The following is a 21,190-nucleotide window of genomic DNA, read 5'->3' as shown; positions in this document are numbered from 1 at the left end:
AGCCATCTCAGAACTCTTGGGATTGCAAGAGATGTGCAACCCAACTCAAAACAAAATGTAAAAAATCAAAATAATAAGTCATTTGGAGGAAAAACCATGCAACATAGTAAGTCTATGCAGTTTAGGTACAGTAGTATTTCTTCAAAAGTGTCCTCTAGAATGTTTTAAATGTAATGAAAAACACTCAAATGAGCACACATTTGTCTGTTTTTGTAAACTTTTATATTTATATGAAGTAATCTGTTAATTGGACAAATAATTGATGCATAAAGTACAGCTTAAACCATCACATGGAATTTTCTATGCAGTTATAAATAAAATCAAAATTTGAATTGAATTTAAAGCTTCTAAATAGTAGTTGAGAACCTTTTTAGTACTTTTCACATCACCTTAGCTTAGGTTAAATTCAGAAACCCGATATAAACAGAATAGGGCTTGTATTTTTTATATGCTGTTCTCTCGTTTTTCACAGGGGTTACATTCTAAAAATACCTCATGAAGTAGGGTTACAGATGTTTTAAGGCTGTAAAGCTCCTCACTACACACTTCATACACTTTTCTCAGACAGAGATGAACATGTTCGCAATTTTCTCTCATGTTTAAACTCTTAAAGTTCAAATGATTATACTCAACAAAGTCCAGTGTTATAGACATATATGAAAACAAAGATCTGATTAAGATTTATTTAACTCTGGCAAACTCTATGCATTCTCTATAGAAGAAATGTCACAGAAGAGATTGATTGACACAGTCAACAGCCATATTATATATTGAATGTATACTTAGTCCTGCTGTTTTTGTTTTTTGATTTTTTTTTTGTATTTTTGCTTTTTTTTCAGCTTCTGGTTAAGTGTAAGGAGAATCCTCAGCTATATAACTCCAGTGAAAATGTAGTTCTGCTTCCTTGTTTCAAAACGGTCGTACTGGTCCTGCTGGTGCTAGAAACAAAACGTTTCTTTTTTCACCCCGCGGATAAAATTCCCTGTAATTGGGCTGTGGATTTTGTTAGAAAACGCTTAAGCTTTGCTGAAACTACTTATGCAGAGTGAGGTAGTTTGAATCTTTTGATAGAAACTTGCCAATTCTGTATATTTTTTGAGTTGCACGTCCTGAACGGACATCTACTCTTTCCCCCCCTAACATTTCACTTTCCTGTTTGTAATGCATCCTCTTTTGTCCTCCATTCTTATCCTGCTTTTTTTCTTTGTCTCCGTTTAGTATGGGGCAGAGTTTCGCCGGTTCTCGGTGGACCGGGTTAAACCAGGAAAGTTCGAGGAGTTCTACAAGCTCCTCTTGCACATTCACCGCATTGCTAATATGGAGATGATGATCGGCTACGCTGATGTTCACGGGGACCTGCTGCCAATAAACAACGACGACAACTTTTGCAAAGCAGTGTCAACAGCTCATCCGCTCCTCAGGATATTCATACAAAGACAAGGTAAACTTCCCCAACTGTCTGTCACCTTGTTTAATCCAGTTTTAAGGCAATCAGCATTCATTGGGCCTAACGTTACAACTATCTCTGAATCCACTGCGATTACTGTGCCTACAGCTTCTTTGTAGACGCATCATCTACAGCAATCTTTGTGATTAAAACAACTTTCTCCACAGAGTATTTCTTCATCTGGTAATTCCTGCCTCGAGGCTTTTTGTTGTCTTCTGGCAGGACTTTATTCGTGTGTCTACTTACGTGTTTCCTGCACTCTTATTCCCTGGATCAGTCTCAGTCTGAGTTGTTGTCTGTCTGCCCAGCTAAACCCTGCGCCTCAGTCAAAGGAAGGGCTCACTGGTGGATAAACACACACACAAATGTACACACAGACATCGGTGCCTTGGCAGCCCCATAGAAATCAGGTCATTGAGCAAAGCCTGAATCCTGGCATACCAGACATTACTGGGAGACAAAAGATCTGCATGAAAAGGAGACTCCTGACTGAGTGCTCTGCCTTTGGGAGTTTCTGTGCGTCTGCATGTGTTTGTTTAAAATTGGGGACCAAGTCCATTCTCCATCTCTTTTACTGATCCCCGCTACGTAGCGAGTCTTGACTGCTCGCCAACCATCCAGCAAGCGCACAAATGAATCCTTCAACATTCAGATCCATTCTTGCCGTCAATCCTTCGTGGAATGTCCCTGGCTTGGTGGTGGAATGAACATGTGCACTCCAGGGTTTTGTTTTAATTACTGTCCAGGGGTTTGAGAACAAAAGACATCCCAAGTGCTTTGAATAGGTTTGTAGTAGATTTCCCTCATGAAACTGGGATTTTATACAGAAAGAGACCTTACTGAGACCATGTGCCGCATAGTCTTGATAAGTTGATAATCTAGAACAGGGGTGTCCAAAGTCGGTCCTCGAGGGCAAGTGTCCTAGATGTTTTCCAACCAACCTGCCATTGAAGCTGATCCAGGTAATCAGCAGCAGATAAGGCAGGGATTCTGGAAAACCAGCAGGAGGCCGGCCCTCGAGGACTGAGTTTGGATACCCCTGATCTAGAACAAGTTTTCTATTGTGAATCAGGAGTTTATGGCAAAGACAGGCATAGACAGGACGGATAATCTATGACATCATTTCAAACATGAAGCCTGAAGTGAGACATTGACTAGAGTCTTACAAACTTCCCATAAACACTGAATGGGGGGGGAAAGTAAAGTTTGTAGCAAAAGCCACAGATGTTGTAATATCGTGTGCCGGTCCCAAGCCAGGTAAACATAGAGGGTTGTGTGACAAAGGGCATCCAACATCAAAGAAAAGCCAAATCAAATATGAAAATCGGGATTTGCTTTGTTAATTCCTAAAAGGAACTACCAAAAGACAAAGAAGAATCAAGTAAAGTTTGTTGGGGATCCCTCATGAGGCCACCAAGCAATTAGTTACAACAAAAAAAACTTCCCTATTAATGCATAAACAATGTCAAATCAACTTAAATTTAGACTATTTTTGCACCATTTGTTCAAATTTGGATTAAAACTTTATATTTTTTGAATAACCACTGCATTACTGGATTCTATACAAGTCAGTATCACTTAAACTAAGATGTATCAGACATTTTATTTTGACTTCTCACTTTATCCATTCCTATTTTAAGTGGTCTTTTTAAATAGCTGACTAATGGTGTCTTCTTCAACAGAAGAGCAATTTTACTAACACATGAACAAATGTGGCTTCTAATGCTACTTTCTAGAAAGCTTTGTTTAGTGTTTTCGTGGCTTAAACTCATCACTGCAGTGTATCTTGTGATGTTGAAGTTTTGTGAGTGTGCATTTTTTTTTGTACGTTCTTCAACAAAGAGATGAGTAAACCCCCGAGGACCTCATGACATGCCCTTCACCCCTGTGGCTCACACTATAAGCAAATGTAAGCGTTTGTGACGAAAGCTGTAACAGACGGTACCAGTACGGGGCATCAGTAGGGACTTCTTTGTCCCATCGTCTCCCAGACGGAGAAGAAAGGCATGAAGAAATGAAAGGACTAAAGACTCATTCAGCAATGTGTTTTCCTCTGACCATAGCTGATCAATATTCCTTGTATATCTAAATACTTTTAACCCTTTAACATCAGAGATGTCATTGGTGACACTTGAGCCTCATTTCCACTGTACAGTACAGTACGGTCTGGTCCAGTTTAGAACGGTCCAGCCAGTTCAGCGAGTGTTTCCACTCAAAGTTGGACCGTCACAGGGCATAACTTTGCATCATAAAAGTGCGACTACACCAAAAGCACAGATTTATTTCCTTGACATACTCATTCGATTTATGTGGATTGCGTAAACACCTCACAACTGTAAAGTGTGAGGTGTTTACGCAATCCACATAAAAAAAGTTCAGCGTAGTGTCTTGTGGGGTCCAGATGACCCCACGCCCAACGTAAACATATCAAGGATAGCACAAGGGTTACAACTTTTAAAATGTATCTGAAAACATTCAGACCATTTACTGAGTTTTAGAAGTACATGTAAATCATGAACTTGCCATTGCCAAGGATCTATTAGGAACAACATGTATCAATTATAAAATATAGTTAAAATAGTCAGAACAATTACTATGACTGTAAACATAAGCTTCCCTGGCACCGATATATCGCGCATCCCCACCAAACAATGTCAACACTAGAACTAGAGCTCTGGTGTAAAAGGGTTAATCTTTGAATTTCAATGAGCTGAGAAACAAACCATTCTCTACTGTAACACCAGAATACCGTTGGGCTTCCTGTGTGTGTATATGCATCCTTTTCAGCTTATGCCTCCATGAACAATAGGTACTACAGCATATGCTCGTCGCTTTTATCTACCTGACACTCCCTTCCAGGCTTAGATTTCCTTTGTAGGTAAAATCTCTTAAGCACGTGCCATCCCTTTGTGGCAATACAATGATGATAAGTTTCTCCCCAATGGGTATGTTTTTTTTCTTGCTTTTTTTCAGCTTTTGTTGGCTGATGGCCTTCACCCAGAAAATACATGTTTGCACTTTGTGGCTTAAATTTAAGATTATATAGTAGCCTCTCAGCAAAGATAATTACATTGCACTTGTTTCCACTTGGAGTAACGACGTGTTCCCAGGTAACAACCGGATTGTTGCTTTTGTGTGTTTGTTTTTAATAGGATTAAATGGATCTTAGACATGGAAGTTACTTCAATCTAAAGTTAAAGTCTCCTGGAAGTGTAATATGGAGCAGTTAAATTCAGTCTTTACAGAATCGGATGTAGTATTTTCATCTGAAGAAACCTTGAAGAATGAGTTGTGTTTTATGTTATTGCGCAAAATGATACAAATAAAGAGTGTGCAAAGCTTACAATGTAACTTCTGGAAAAAAAATAGCAGCAAATAGGAATGCCAAGTTACTTTTATCACTCATTTCTTTTTCTGGCATCTAACGGGAACTTGTTTGATTGCAGGGAAACTCTACGTTTTACAAGTGTTTGCACAAATATCCCAATATGACCTGTTGGGGAGGGAAAAGTAGCCCCTGTCGGTATTGTTTTATCTCTGATCGGCTTTGATCTAGACAAAGTTGGTCCAACCTTCTCCAAACTTCATCTGCATGTAGAAAATGCTTTTGTTTTTGAAGCATGAGCCAGTGGACAGCGCACAGACTAAACTCTCTGCAAAGAGAAAAAGAGATTGCTGTTCTGCAAAGGGCTAAAAGTTTAAATAAATACAGCGCTCAAGCTCGGCCAAGGTCGGGTCTGGGTGGTTTCATATCTGCATGTCGAGTATCGAGCTTTGTAGTTCCAGCAGCCCGGCTTGTAGCCACACCTGGGAAAGCTTGGATTTGAAACTAGCATTAGCATAGTTATAAAACGGCATTGTTTTTAAAAAATAGCAGCACTTGTGCCAGCTAAAGCTACTGAGTTGTTCCTTTTTTTTGCTAAAACCAAGATCTAGCTGTGTCATTTCCACTGCAGCTTTAAAGTCTTGCTCCAATCATCTTTTGATCTATTTTAGCGTTTTCTCAATTGTATTTTAATCATTATGATGTTTTTAGTCCAAATAAAATGGTGTGATTTCTAGAACATAGTTCTAGCTGGGCTGCATGGCACCCTAGGAGAAACATGATTTTTCTACTGCCGTGATTTTAGCAAACACTTAAACAACACGTAAGGGTGAAAGGGATGGGACGCAGGCATGGCATACAGATTTTTCCCTTTTTCAACTTCCCTGAAACCTGTGCTCTTCACAGTAAGCCCGTTTGTGCTGTTCAAGTGATAAGCGTGCGCTTTTTTCATGCCCTTTGTGCACTTCATGCTGGTAGCTTGACTGTTAGAAATGAGGAAATTTCACTATCAGAGCAAATTTTTTGGGGCATCCTATGGGCACTTCCGTACCACCTACACACTCTATGCATGTAGCATTTTCAAGTGGTCAGTAAAGGAGCCAATGAGTGTGTGTAACTTACATTATCCTTACAAATACTTCATGATACACTTACCACACACACAACAACTGTAAGTTCCATTTTTATGATGTTCCTTAAGGTGGCCACACAAGCCTCAAGGGAACAGCAAGACACACCTGCTCTCCCCTTAACCTTTGTGCTCTCTTATGGGGTCCAGATGACCCCACCCTTATATTGATGTGTGATCCCTTCCATGACAAAGGTGGACAGGATTTTATGTCTGCCAAAGACACCAGTGAACAACCCAAAAACCTGCAGCACCTGTACTGATTATCCCCTATCCAGGTGCATGTGACTACAGCATTAAAAACACCAAAAAGACTATTGACATTGGTCTTGAGCAATACAAAAAAGTGTGACTAAAGGAGCCTGTTAGGATGGATTGAATGCAAATCTCAGTCATTGTTTTGGTGTATCAGTCATCATGTGAAGGAGGTGCTACTGTTCATGGCCAGCTGTTGACAAGTAGACGTTATTGGAGCGTTCATGAAAGGAAGTTGGTTACACATTGTTGAAAGGAGAAGCTTAGCCACAAGTGGGATTAGAGAAGGGCAAAAAATATTAAAAATAAAAAAAAAATAGAAGTCTTTTCAGATGGATTGATTGCTGCCTTTAATATTCTTTAAGTGGTGCTGCTTTGGTTGACAGACAGAGAAAAGCTTTACCTCATTTTCATTGGGATGACTGTTAAAAACAGACGCCTAAAAATGAGTCTAGAAAGTTCTGCTGCTGTGGGTTTTCCATGCAGGTGGATTTTATTATGAGCCTGTGAGTATGCGTGCTCTTTTGGTTTGGTAACAGCAGGGTTCCTATGAGCACATCTGGTTGCTGGCATTGTCAAAAGCTCCCGAGAACACGCGTGTTCGAGCATGTGCTTCAGTCCTCATGTCGTTTTGGATAGTTGTGCAGATGTGTCAGTATTTATGTTTCATAGCTGTGTCTTAAAGATGCTTTAAAGACAAATGATGTGTAATTGTGTCCGTAACGACACTGGTGAGCTTTTTTTGCCTGTTTTTTTGCACGGACTGTTACTTTCATGGCCGGTTTTTGTGCTTCAAACAACCTCAAGTATTTCATGAACCAAAGTTGCTGTTTCACAAAGGTCACAGCAGTTCCCATTCATCCAGATGACATTCTCCTCTTCCTCTTGCTCTTTTATTGTCTTTATATAGATGTATATATGGTAGCTGACTCAATGGATCCTCATTCTTTACAAATGAACCTCAAGTATGACTCACCTATACAGAGCAAAAGGGGTAGAAAAAAAATCCCAAAGCAAACATTGGTTCTGATGAGGTGTTCGGTGGGAGGATCGACTAGATATTTGTGAGGATATTTAGTACATATTTTTTAAGTTATGTCTGAGCTGTGGAAGCTACAGCAAATTTCTGCAGAGGCTTTTTTTCAGCTTTAATAACACATTAAAAGGAGGGCAGCATGGGAAATTACGCTTTCTTTTATTTCCGACAAGTGGGCTGTATTTAAAAAGACCAGCCAGTGTCGGAATTGAGTGGAAATATGCACCCGTGGAATGAAGCTCCACTGGGAAGGGTTTTGTAAGCCAATAAACCTTTTTAGGTAGTGTGTGTGGGCTCCTCAGTAAAACCTGTGTGTGGCCGTGTCTTCAGACAATGCCTGCTGTTGTTCAAGTGTGATGGAGATGTCTGGTTGCTGCCAGAGGACAGAGAGCGGCATCAGCCACGTCTAACTGGGAGCTGTGGCCCTGGCTGCAGCTCCGCTAAATAAAAAAATGCCTGAGTCATGCTGTAAATCATGTCAGCTGGCACGAAGAACAACCCATCCCATTGAGGCAACCACTGATGTGTCACGTTTTTGGGGTTGTAGTGCAATTGGATTCTTGATTTACCTGAAATGTTTGCCGTCATGTCTAGGATTTTGTACGGGGGAGGTCTTGTCTTTTTTTTTTAATTAAACTTTTTGTTGTGTTTGCCAAAACTATATTAGTGTTTGTGTTCTCCTAAGTCGCGGCTTTCATTATGGTTTATGACCCTCCTTTGAACCGTGACCCCACCCACCCCCGCTCTCCCGCGGGGAAGTTTCCAGACACTGTGGGACAAGTGTCTGCATCGGAGCCCCTGCAGCTACACTTTCAGATAATTTTTCATCAAACAGGTTCATTTTTTATAAATTTGAATCAAAACTGAATAGTCAATCAAAGTTCTATTGAAAGTCTCGATTTGCATTTTATAATAGTAACACAACTTATAAAAATTCTCGATTTTTGGAGCCGATTGTTGGAAATCTGACTCTAGATTAGCCCGAATCTGGAATTTAAACAATAATGTGATGAATAAAGCAGGTCTTTCGTGGACAAACAAACTGCTTCCTCATCTGCCCCGGCCTTCAAAGAGACAAAACAAGTTTCTTTCTTGGCTTTGTTGACTCGGCTTGAAAGTGGAATGAGATCCTGTCGTGTGTTTGTCTTAGAATTTTAAGCTCTCTGTGGGTTTCGCTTCTTCCTTTCTCGAGTTTGATTGTATGTTTCTACAAAAACAAAACCAAAAGAGCGGCAATTTTTGGAATTTCTGTGGACATTCACTTTTAGAAATTTTAAGAATTGTTTGTAAAGTTATTATTTTTTTTACCGTTTCTGCTCAAGAACTCAACTCATTAGGCCTTGAAAACTTGGGAATTGTGTGTAGAATTTAAAGCCCCAAATCAGTACACCTTTTATCCTCCTTATAATCTAGAAATTTCTGTTTCTTTTTTTTTAAGATAGCTTTTACTTTATCAAAAAATTGTTTAATTTAGGATCTAATAGCCAACACTTTTAGTCAGCATCCGAATTAATCCCCTGCGGCTTCCCCCTACCCTTACATTTAACCCTCCAAATGAAGAGTTATGGAAAAATACTGTCTTCCAATTCTGATGTTACTAACACTCGATTACATCCTCAATAGTTGCCGGTCAGCAACATTAGCGCGGAGCTGCTTGCGCTGAGAAATACACATCAGTTTTATAACTTTATAAAGGTCATGCTTAAAAACAAGTCATTGCTTACAGTTAAATGTAAGTTTATGTGGTCAGAACACACCCACGTGAAGAAAAGCGCTTCTCCTCCGTGGCACAATGCGACGCAGAACAGCCTCGCACCGGAGGGTTAGCCCTTAAAATAGCTATTTCAGACACCCCTACCCCTTCAACAAAATTCCTCAGATAAAAAAACACCTAGGCCCAATCCAAATTCTTCCCTTCTCCTTAGCCCTTCCCCTTAATTTGAAGTGGAAGTCGTGTCCGGATAATTATTTAAATTTCACCTCCAAACAGAGGGGTCCGAAGTCCTCCATTGCGAGAGTAAACCACATCGCGCTGTGAAGCGCTTTTCTTCACGTGGGTGCGTTTTGAACCACAGAAGTTTACATTTAAATGACTTTTTGTTGTAGCACGACTTTTTAAAGGTATAAAACCGTTGCTGTTATGTACATTTAAGCAGTGGAAGCTCTGCGCTAATGCTAGTGGACCGGTGATTATTGATGATGTCATCGAACGAAAATCACATCCAAAATATTGGACACTATTTTTCATAACCTTCCGTTTGGAGTGATAAATGAAGGGTAAGGGCTAAAGGGGTAAGGAGAAGGAAAGAATTCGGATTGGGCCCTAAAGTCTCTCAGCTCCAGTTTTACATTCAAGTTTCAGGGAAAGCTTGGGCTGTTGTTTGGAAGGCCATTCAAGGCTGATATCTAAAACTACTTCACTGAAGATAACTATCTGAATGAAAAAGTAGGATACTTGAAAGGGATCCAGAATTACTCACTCTTGCATTTATTTAAGCCACATTTTCCTGTTGTAATGCTCTTTTTAGTGGTTTCATTTATTCGATTGTTCTTTATTTTGGCTTCAGCTGGTTCTTAATGCAGCATCAGGAACAGGTACAAGCAGAAAGAACTACATAATTTTTGTCCTGTTTGATGTCCACTGGCTGCCCATCAAATCTGTATTGATTTTAAAGTTGCAGTGTTATTTATTAGAGCTTTAAATGGACAGTTTTTCAGGTACACTAGTGACTGTCGAGCCCTTTATGCTTCGGCTTGGTCTTAGAGATGTCCAAACCTCCTCTCAGTCCAAAAACCCCCTATAAAATCAGGCGGGCCTTTCTTTGCAGGTTGTGGCGCCATGTTTGGGGGTTTTTTTGTGTGTTTTTAAAAAAAGAGTTTAAGACTTAGTCATTTCAGAGTTAAGTGGGTTGTCTTTTGTTGCATACTAATGTGTTGAAGCACAGTACAATTCACTCAAGCAGTGTGGCTTTGTCGCAATAAAACATTTTGATTTCTGAGCACTGTGTACCTCTGAAAATGTGTGCAAGGTCAGTAAGAGCAATAGCAAAATATTTTTGCAAGAATTAAGTAACTTTAAGTTAGGGCTGGGCGATATGGGAATTTTCATATTGCGATATCGCTTTTTTCATTTTGTGCGATAACGATATTAAAAACGATATCAATCAAATAATCAAAGTAATCTTTATTGCAGAGATTTACGACTTCAGATTTTTACACCTTAACTTTGCCCCCCCCCATTAAATCTTAGTTAGTTCAAATTAAACTTTCATTATTTTTTTTATTAACTGTAGTATTGAAACTAACTGTGAGGAACATTTAAATATTTCTTATAAATATTGTACATATACATAATGTACACAATAGTTAAACCATAACGGTGGTATGTTTTCAATAGGCTGTACAGAATTTCTGATTTATTTTAATCTGACTACAGCACATAGAAGTTTCTTTCAAATTAAAATTAAGTCTTAATAACATTGTTTTAAAGCAGCAAATATATTGCAGTTATTTTTATATCATTTTCTAATTTCTTCTGAACATAAACTATAGGTACTGCTGTGCAGCAGAAGATAATAACATGTAAACTTAAAATAAACAGTTCTGATAATAGATTTAATCATCATTTCACTCAGTCATCTGACATGTGTACATGTTGGAGGATTGATCAAACACATAAGATCTCTTCATTTAGTGTCATGTCAGGAGTCGTTAAAAACAAGTTTATTTTACTATTATTAGATCACCTCATTAAGAAATGAGCATAAACGGAACAAATGTAACTAAGAAATTCATTATTGATACACAATAAAACAACAAATTATTCTAATTCGAAGCTCTATACAAAAGATTTTGGTTAATATTTTAACAAAACCCTCAAACTCTAAACTCCACAGCCACAATCGAGTCCCCGCCCCCCTGTGCGCGGCTGTTACTAGCATGCACAGTCTCTCCTCTTTCAGCCCCGCGTGACACGTAGCGCGCGGCAATAGACAGACTGTCTCCTTTTTTCTTTTTTCATGGAGGTTCTCCTCTAAATCAGGTGTTTAAACTCCTGATTTTAAAGCGTGTCTTCTCTCCCTCACACTCTGTGGGTCTGTCGGTAACAAACAGCTGCGGAGGAATAATCCGGTCGGACCGAACCATTTTCAGTTTAGAGGAGGGGGGTCCGGTGACGACGTTTCCAAAACAAAATATATAAACATCGTTACCTTGACATTAAAAATAAAAGTATTTGCGATTATATATTGGTTATTGGTTTACTGAAATAATGTTTTCTGTTGTGTCCTTTTGTCATCATTCGGGGCCTCCGTCCCCCCCGCTCTCAGTCTGGGCTCCTAGAATCAGCCGCTCCGTAAGAAGAGGAAGCGCGGCTCTTCCGGGGTTTTCTCTCGTGTTATTTAACACGAAAGTTTATCGTAATAGACTCATTTCACTATCGTAAAAAAGTAATATCGCGATAACGATAATTATCGTTTTATCGCCCAGCCCTACTTTAAGTGTACCTTATGGTCTGAAAATAAAGGTAATTCAGTTTTCGAGAAAAAGCTATTTCAGTTTGACATTTTTATGCCTTCCCTCTGTGATTCTGAGAACCAAAGAAAATGACTACTTTATACTTTTTAAATTTTTTTCTTAAAGCATTAACGTATTTGCTCTTTAACACCGGTGCAGGAACTAACTTAAAGTTACCGTAACTATAGAGTCTGAAGCTGATAAAAGCGACATCTGTTGGAATTACGTCAAATGTGTTTACACTTTACTTCTGTAAAGCGTTGCATATTATCGCAAAGCTGATATTTTTTGGCTTTCGGAATAAATTACGTTAATTGCGTAAACACTTTGAGTCGCGGTAATTCAAAGAGCATCAACACCGAAGCTACAACTCTCATGGTAAAGTGTTAAAGATGCCCCCCCAGTAAAACTAAATAGTACAAATATAGACCAAGACTATTCTCAGGTGACGACATAAGAACTTTGCCAGGCTAATTCTAGTTTGAGCTGTGGGCAAAGCTGAGAAAGATGACAAAGTTTGGGATTTTTTGTGGATTTTTTTGAGAGATGGACGTGGTGAGAGACTTTTNNATGCTGTTCTTTTTTTTTTTTTACTGCTATCCTGATAGACAAGGCCAGGCATGCTGGATGTGTGTGGCAAGAAAAATAACAAAACAAAACTTGAATGCTTTTTAAAAAGCTAGTGTTATGAACTGCAAGCTTGAACAAAGAGTTTATCTTTTATGGAATCTAAGGATTTTGATCTAAGTTCATCGGTTTGTTTATGTGCTTGTTGCCGATCTGATAAATCTGAACAGACAAGTCGTTTTTTTCTTTTTTTGTGTGAATTTGTTTTGTCTTGACTGCGATGTTTGTAGCCGTTAGCGTTTTTTTATGCATTCAAATATTAAGGCCTCTTCTTACAGAGAAGCACTGCTCCAGGCTTACGGGTTAAATCTGACGCACAGCATGCAGCTCTCTTACATCCAGATCACATCGTGAACCTTTTCACTTTTAGTTATTTTGAGCCTCCATAATTACAAAGGAGGGACTGACTCTGCTTTCTGGACGGTTTAGTCACAGGGAACTCAGGCACTCACTGCTGGTGTGCCTCTCCTCTCTGTAGCTTTGTCAACATACTAACAGGTCTACTAGGAAAGCTGCTACTTAAGAAGTAAACCAAGAAATGTAAAACACCTGCCATTTATACCAATGTAATACCTGTCCATATAGACAAACAAATCTATTTTATCAACCTGAGTGTTTTTAGGCTTTCCTAACAAATGTGCAGCATTCTGGAGAAACATGAACAATAATTGCATTCTTTGGGGTTTAATTAACTCCATGGTTTCCACCAGGGATGCTGCAATGGATCGAAAACCGAACCGTATTTTACACTGAATTGTGGGGAAATTGAATCGTTGTATTCCTACTGCATGTATTGTATATATCTTTACGTTGAAGTGTCAATTGTTGTGCTAAATTTAAGAAGGGTTTAGTAGTTATTGTTGGCTTACTATGAGCTAAATGAAAGCTTTTTCTTTAACTTTTGCTATCTTATGGGGTCCAGATGACCCAAGCCTTACATTGCCATGCTATCCATCCCATGACAAATGTAAAATAAAGTACAAAAAATAAAGTTAAAAAAAGTGTACGCATACGAAAAAAAATCCTAATTAAGAAGAAAAAACACGTATAAGTTGCTCTGGCGTATAAGTCGCACCTTTGAGAGAAAATTTCAACACTTCTGAAAAATCTGCCAAATCCGGTGTAATGCTGCATTCACACCAAACACGATTCACACATCAAATTCACATTTACTGCCTCTTTTGATCATGTTCGATGCCCAATGCTTGTTCAAAAATGTCTTCATAAACTAGACTATTCTTTCATGGTTAGGAAAAAGCTACCGTCAAGTTTTTAGCGTCATCTCTACATGGAAGCACTGACTGTATATCTTGTTAACAATGCATGGAAGACGGGGATGATGTTGAGTGATCAGATTTATGTATTTTGAAAAGCTCTAAAAAGGAGTACATGTCTGAGTTTATGAGATCATTCAGTCTTTTTTTTTTTTCTTATGTGATTGTTACCTTTTACCTCGGGAGTTGCGTCTGGATCAAGGCACTTTTAGCTGTTTTCCCATCACTCTCTGTGATGACTTGACTTAGAGGAAGAAAAAAATTCAAACTAGAATAATAATGTCTCAATTCAAATAAGAAAAATGTCATACAGATTTGGAAGAAAACAATCAGATTCAATTTTCATTTTGGATTCGCTTCTTCTTCTTCTGTGTTGCTGTCAGTAGCAGAAACGAATACACATGCCTACATCGCCCTCTAGTGGTTGTTGGCAACCGCTAAAGGTCAGCCTAGTGGGAAAATTACAAATATATGAGCCAATTTATATTTGAAAAATCTCAAATTAGTCTTTTAGTATAAGTTGCCCCCCGCACTAAACTACGGAAGATAAGGGTCTTCTGAAAATACTGTAACAAAAAAAATAATTGCATTTAAAATCTGAAGGATAACCTTGTAATGGAAAGCCTAGCAGGCTCTTGAAATGTATGTAACAAATCGGTTTACATCGTCCTTACTAACATTTATGCTTAAACTGATCTATATGTAAATATATGTCGGAGATCAGAAATGAGCAGGGGGCGTGGCCTGTCTGGTTTCAACCTGCTAAATAAAAGTTAAATGCTCCGGAAGAAGGAGAGGGAAATGTAGACCATCTATAGCAGGGGTGTCGAACTCGAGGGCCGACGTCCTGTTGGTTTTCCAGAAACCCTGCCCTGTCTGCTGCTGATTACCTGGATCTGGTGTGTTTGGCCAATAAAGAGCTTCAATTGCATATTGGTTGGAAAACATGTAGGACACCAGCCCTCAGGGCCTGGAGTTTGACACCTGTGATCTATAATATTTGGTCAAACGAAAATCAAATCAAGAAAAAAACAATAGATTGATTGTAGTTTGTGTGTTTTACTTTCTGTCTTTACTTTCTGTCTCCTCTGATGTGCAGCATTCTTGGTCTTTTAAGCACTTTATTTTGTAGAAAACGTTATTCTCCTTCTGATTTGTTTATAAAATAATTACTTTTTTATGGCAAAATTTACTATATTTGCCGTTATAATTTTTACAAATATATTGGCAAAAAAATCTGCATCGGCAGGTGAGTCGCACATCTAAAAAAATTGTTAATCAAAACCATAAAAAGATCCTTTTAATTGTTGCATTTTCAGGTGGCGTATTTCTGAAACATTTTTCCACATAAACTGCATATGTTTTGCATGTATTTGACTTTTACATGCAGCTATAATGTATCATCTGTTTGTGAGACATCGGCAAATTGCTGGAACGTAACAGCCATCAGGGAGTTCAGTGGACGGCCTGATGTAGGTCATGTGGCTAAAACAATAAGACAAGCTGTCAAGCCCTCCAGCACTCTGGGAGCTGTTCAGCCGTGACAGGCACTGGAGCTCTCTGATTGGCTGAGATCGACTGTGAAGGGAAGGCAACGAGCCCAACGGTAGCCGCACTTTCAGAATGATACTTGTAAGTTAGAAACCACCTTTTTTTGTTGAGTCATTTCCACGTAGATGCAGTAATGTTAAAGAGAATAATTATCCTGTTGGGCTGTAACAACACCAGAAGAGAACAATAGTTTTAACATATTTTGCGATATATGTAGGAAGTTTAGGCTGAAAATTATCTGGAACTAAGCTAGGAATATTCATTACTTTTATTGTCAAGTATTGATTTAAAAATGGAAATATGTTTTTGTGTGTTCATTTAAGGTGGATGCTTTGTTTTCCAAAAAACAAAAATAAATATGGTAATCTAGAATATTGAAGTTATTGTGTCTTGAAGTCATATAAATGTCTAAAATAAATGCCTGATGTCTCATGATAACCTTGACTAGGTTTATTCTTGGACAGATTTACTCCTTTAGGTAGAAAAAGCAGCTTTGAGCCTAATAATTGTAAATAACTAGAAACGCATATAATTACATTAAATGATAAAAGGTTAAAATAGATGTAGAGCACAGGTGCCCACATGTGACATACTTTAGAAACTACTAGCTCCAAAAGATCTACCTAAATTGCATATTATAAAGTTAAAATTTGACATTTCCATATTTATGTACTTAACCACTATTGATGCAAATGTGCATCAAACCACTTTGGATCTAAAATTATCAATTTAGCATCAACTTTGAAAGGAAAATCATAAGTAATATTCACTAAAAAGATTTTCACGGTTAGAAGTCTGACACAGAACACTCACATTCGGCATTTCAATCAAGTGATGATTGGCTGACAAAACAAACATTTATTTTTGATGCTCCTGTCTACACATTGGGGATGTAGAGCAAATGCATTGATAAATATCTTCCATATCTTCCTATTCACATTTTTATATAACTTTAAACACAAAGCCCCTCCTATGTTTTCATTTGTTAAAGTCTGGTTTGATTCTGGATTCCCAATAGTTGCAGATAGATCCACCACAGACAGCACCCCCCTTTCCCATCCACCCTCCTTCTCCCTTAAACTTGTGTACTACAAGTTGGGAGGTTGAATAAGGCCAACTCAGCAGTTCAGGATGGGAGAGGAAGGAAAAGAATGGAGGAGGGGAGGAATGAGGAATGAGCAGTGACTCTCGTCCTGATAGTTGTGTCCTAGAGGCTCCTTTAAAACAATGGACACTGACAGCTCATGTGGAAGCACTCCCACAGACAACCCTGACCACGCGTGTGTGCTAAAGACACACAGAGAGTCAGTGGAGCATCGAAGGGGCAGGAAGATCCAAGGATATGTGTCACCACACACAGGAAGAGGTGTTCTGCTTTGTGGTTGTGCAAGACGGGGGAGTTGATGTTTCAGGTGTGAGGGAAGATGGGCATGTTCAAGCTTGCAAAGGATTTCAGATCCTGCCAATTCCAAGTCAACATGGGCCAACACCCGGAGGCTAAAGAGAAGCTGTTTTATTGACCCTGGTTTTGTGCTCACCTGCATGAATAAATAAATTTTAAACCAGGATCAAAACTGCGGCTCTGCACTTTCCCATCTATGCTCCGTTTGGGAATGAGCAGTTTTCATATTGGTGTGTCATGGTAACACCTTTGGGCAGGTCTTAAAGGCTTACAGAATTTGATCACATGCTGCGATAGCCATGCTCTATGAAACACACAAATGTTTCTAGCTTGCTGTAACCTGTTCTAGTAGCTTGCGTAAGCTTTTCTCTTCCATGATATTCTTGCAGCAGGAATGTCTGATCTATCCTTTTTGTTCTAGAACGCAGTAGATCAAAAAACTGTGTTTTTTGGTCTGTTTAACATGTTCTTGTAGCATTTTTCTCATGTTGGCTGACGTATATTAAGAAAATTAAGATTAAAACTCCCGCTCCATTCCAATGCATCCACTTGCAAACAAATGTATCAATTAACAGCTTTGTTTGAGCTGGCATCTGGCTCAAAACTGTACAGCTAGATAGCTTGAATATTGCTCGTCATTTTTGTTGCATTGCTGAAGTTAGCTTGGGTTGTGAAGGGCTGTAAGCAAATAGGAGAGAGTGTAAAGAGGCATGATGGGAAATGACCACAGACTTACTCACCTCCAACAGTCCCAGCCACAATTCTGAGGCAAATTTCTAAAGAACTATTGTCGCTCTGTAGAAACTGTCCTATTAAATATTAAATTATAAAAAAAAAAAAAAAACAAGTAGTTTGGCATCTTACTTTTGTTTTACCCTTAAATTCATCACACTTTAATGTTTATAGAAAAAAAATATTCGTTTTTTTTATATATAATTTTTGAAGCACCTATTCAGGGGCCTGATATGTTTTAAACGTTTGGCTTCATTAAGAAATGTTGGAAAAAAAATGGCACTTGATTTTCTTAACCATACTTGTAGAACCTTAGTGGTTACAGCACATTTATTCTTTGTTTTTTTGGGGTTTTTTTGTTTGTTTTTTCTTATACTGAAAAATATTTTGTGAAAATCCAAACGCATTGAGTGTTGATGTATTAATTTACCAAAAGACTTTTTTACATGGATAAAGTCAACTATATGAGATACACTTGCAGTTCTTCACGCTTTGATCATTAAATCAAATGTATTATATTATTTTATCCATGTAATAAAATCTATAAATATTTAGACAGTTTTTTTCTAAGTCATATTCTTTAGAAAAAAAATAATGAAATATGGTAATGTATTGGGATATATATCACGATAAGTATCGTATCGTGCCACATGTATCACGATACGCATCACATCACCAGACTCCTGCCAATGCACACCCCCACTAAAAACATCAATCATAATTTAAAAAAAACACTGGGAATACTTTTAGAATGATCAAAAGATGTTCAATTGGGGAAATTAATGGTTTAAATCATCTAACGAGATCATATTTTTTCGTAACACTTGAGTAACTGAGTAAATGATTATTTACATTTTAGTTCTTGGCGCGAACATTACAGTGGATCTGAGTTTGAGTCGCACCATCTGTTTTTTTTGTGTTTTTCCCTACAACTTCTATTAAACAAAAGTGAAATACCATACAACAAAAACACTAATACCTTTTGTTTATCTCCTGTACTGTCATTTTATTACCTGTTTGATTTAATGTCAAATCCTCCAGGATTTCTCAACCTGTGTGCAGCAAGTTTGTATGTATGTGGGGTGAATGAGAGAAAGTGAGACAGCCAGAAGACGCAATAATCCTCCTAGTCTGCTTGTTGTCTGTTACCTGCAGCTGATAAGATTAGAATGTGGTGTTAGACGTGTTCTGTGTCAGGAGACTGAAGAAAATTAAGCTGAAGGTTACTGACAGGAAAGATTTTCAATACTTTTAAATGGAAAAAAAAACTAAGAAATAGTAACTTTTTAAATATCAGGCTTCATTTCAGTTTGTTACATTCATATGTGCTATATTTCTTTTTTTACTTTTAATGAAGGCCAACTGAGTGGCACCTTGTGCTGCATTAATCTGTAGGGAACCACTAGTGGTGTAAACAAGCAGATTTAATGTGTTAATCTAATTAGGAGACTAATAGTGGAGTTGTCTAACTGCAAGTTGAACTCAAAGAATTAAAAGCACTCAGATTGTCCTCTATTTCGACTCAGGATTCTCAAATCTAAAGGGTCTTTTGAATAACTATTGTTTATCTACAATTTTAGGTACCATTCGCTTATATAAGTTGCTGTATTTAAGTTTGGTCATGGTCAACTTTTCTTACTTTATGTCGCCTTTAAAAGTGCACACATATGTTCTAACATTTTTATTTTAAAATTAATAGGACTTCCCATCAACCCCTCTGGCTAATCTTTTGCCTTTTTTCCCTGCTGGTATTCTGGTGACGTAGTCATACCAGAAGTTCCATAAACATGTCATTGTTTTAGCCATCGTCTGTGCCTTTACATTGCAATTTTAACATTACCACTTCCTTGTGACAGTTGAGAATCAATTTGATAGAAAAACGAATGACAAATGAGTATTAAAGATACAAATTTTTACATATTTAGTGAATTAAAAAGGTTTATTTAACAGGCATAGATACAAGTGTTTGGTCCAAGTAGTAGGTCTACCTGAAACAGCTGATTTTAAATGTTTGTGTTAAACAACACGTTTAAGTTTACTTTAATTTACTTTTAGAACCTTAGATAAAAGTGATGGATGAGGATAAATATTAGTGACCAACGACCTCATTTCACTAAAAACTAAGCTAAACACATTTTTTTCTCTAAAACAAGGACAAAAAATTTTTTTGCAGTTACATTTTTGATTTCAAGAAGAAAATCAATAAAACCTTAGCAGGCCAACTTCTTATTTCTCAAGTTAAAATGTAACTTTTCTACGTTAATACAATGTTGTTCATTTTTGTGTAAAATCTACATTGCAACTTTTTAAAAACAAAATTGCAACTTCAGGTTTTTTTGTGCCGCAACAATCATAAAAAACAGACGCGCCAGATCCTGAAGGGACTGATTTATGAAACATTTGCATGATTCACAGTTGTTTGAATGCGCTGTGACCTGTTTGTAATTAATGGCACTTACATCACTTATTCCCCGTGGTTCAAGTCGCGCTCATCTGTGGAGTCAACCGCACCAGAGAACATTTGTAAGCGAACCATAACCCTTAGGGTGCATTCACGGCTGCAGGTTGGATCTGTTCTAGGGTTCATTTGATAGTCAATGCAGTGCGCCCAAAGATAACATCGCTTTTGCTGATACCTCCTATTGCTGCAGCTGAAAAATGTTCGATTTAAGTAGGTTAAGTAGATTTTTTTGTTTTTATGAAGATAGCTTCAAACTAATCAGAAATACACTCACATTGTTAATGTAGTAAATGACTGTTCTAGCAACAAATGTCTTTTTTTTGTGTGTATTATCAACTTAGGGTGAATGAAGCTGCCACTTGAGGACTTGTGAGGTTTCTGAAACTGGAGACTCGAATATACTTATCTTCTTGCTCCTTTGTGCAACAGGTCTTTCTACTCTGGTTAGAGCCTGTTTGTGCTGTTCTCTAAAGAGAGTAGTACGCACCACTGGAGGAAATCTTCAGTTTCTTGGCAATTTCTCGCAAGGAATAGTCTTCCTTTCTAAGTGCAACAATAGACTTTTGGGTGTTTCATGAAATCTTGTCTTTTTCTGGCTATTTTGAGCGTTGACATCAACTTCAAATATGTGATCCTCAAGATACTCAACTTACTCAGAAAAGTCAATTTTATAGCTTCTCTAACCAGCTTAACTGTTTCCCACTGTGCTAACATGGTTGTACGAGGATTTTCTAGCCATCTGTTAGCCACATAATGAGAAAACACATTGTATCATTAGAACACCGGAGTGATAGTTGCTGTTAATAGGCCTCTAGTCACCTATGTAGATAATGCACCAAAAACAAGCTAGAATGGTCTTTTTTGTCATTTGCCACATTACGAATGTTATAATGTATTTCTGATTAGTTTAAAGTTATCTTCTTCATTGGATAAAAATGGGAAAATATTAATATTTCTAAGTGACCCCAAACTTTTGAACAGTATTGAATGTAGAATCACACCAGAACAAGCCCTTACAGCAGAGAAGCCCAGCCGTTTATATTAATAACAGTCACCATCATTCCCAGTGTCTGGCTTCCAGATATTGTTGAGATGTTTTGGAGCTGGGGCGCCAGATGCAAAAGACAAAAATGCATTTCAGCAAGTCTTGGTGGTTTTGTTAAATCGAAGTGGCTTTTACTGTAGACAATCTCTCAAGCCTTCCCACCCTCCACAGCAACCACAGCATTCTTTAGAAATGTGGATTTATTCTTTTTGGAACCCGCCCTTTTCACTTTAGCATTTCCTTCTGTGTTTTCCCTCCAGTTGTTTTTCATCTTATTTAGAAACCATAAATAACGTGACTTGAAAAGAGCTCATCTCCCTCGTTTGTCCCAACAAACTGCTCCAAATGAGCTGCGCTTCTTGCCTTACTGCTGAAGGAGGACCGTGCAAAC

At 38.0% G+C, this 21,190-nt stretch overlaps 1 protein-coding gene across 1 annotated transcript in view; it reads left to right on the top strand.

Moving 5' to 3' along the window:
• The window catches only part of pard6gb (par-6 family cell polarity regulator gamma b), a 41,399-nt gene that overhangs the window by 4,833 nt on the left and 15,376 nt on the right, over positions 1–21,190 (top strand). The window contains exon 2 of the mRNA XM_024294610.2: positions 1,219–1,441. Within this exon, the coding sequence (XP_024150378.1) occupies positions 1,219–1,441 (223 nt within the window). The remainder of the gene's footprint in view (positions 1–1,218; positions 1,442–21,190) is intronic.

This window comes from Oryzias melastigma, linkage group LG11 (genome assembly GCF_002922805.2).
Source record: "Oryzias melastigma strain HK-1 linkage group LG11, ASM292280v2, whole genome shotgun sequence".
In the NCBI taxonomy this organism is placed as follows: domain Eukaryota; kingdom Metazoa; phylum Chordata; class Actinopteri; order Beloniformes; family Adrianichthyidae; genus Oryzias; species Oryzias melastigma.
The sequence above is the reverse complement of the archived record's forward strand: the minus strand, read 5'-3'. Positions and strand labels throughout refer to the sequence as shown.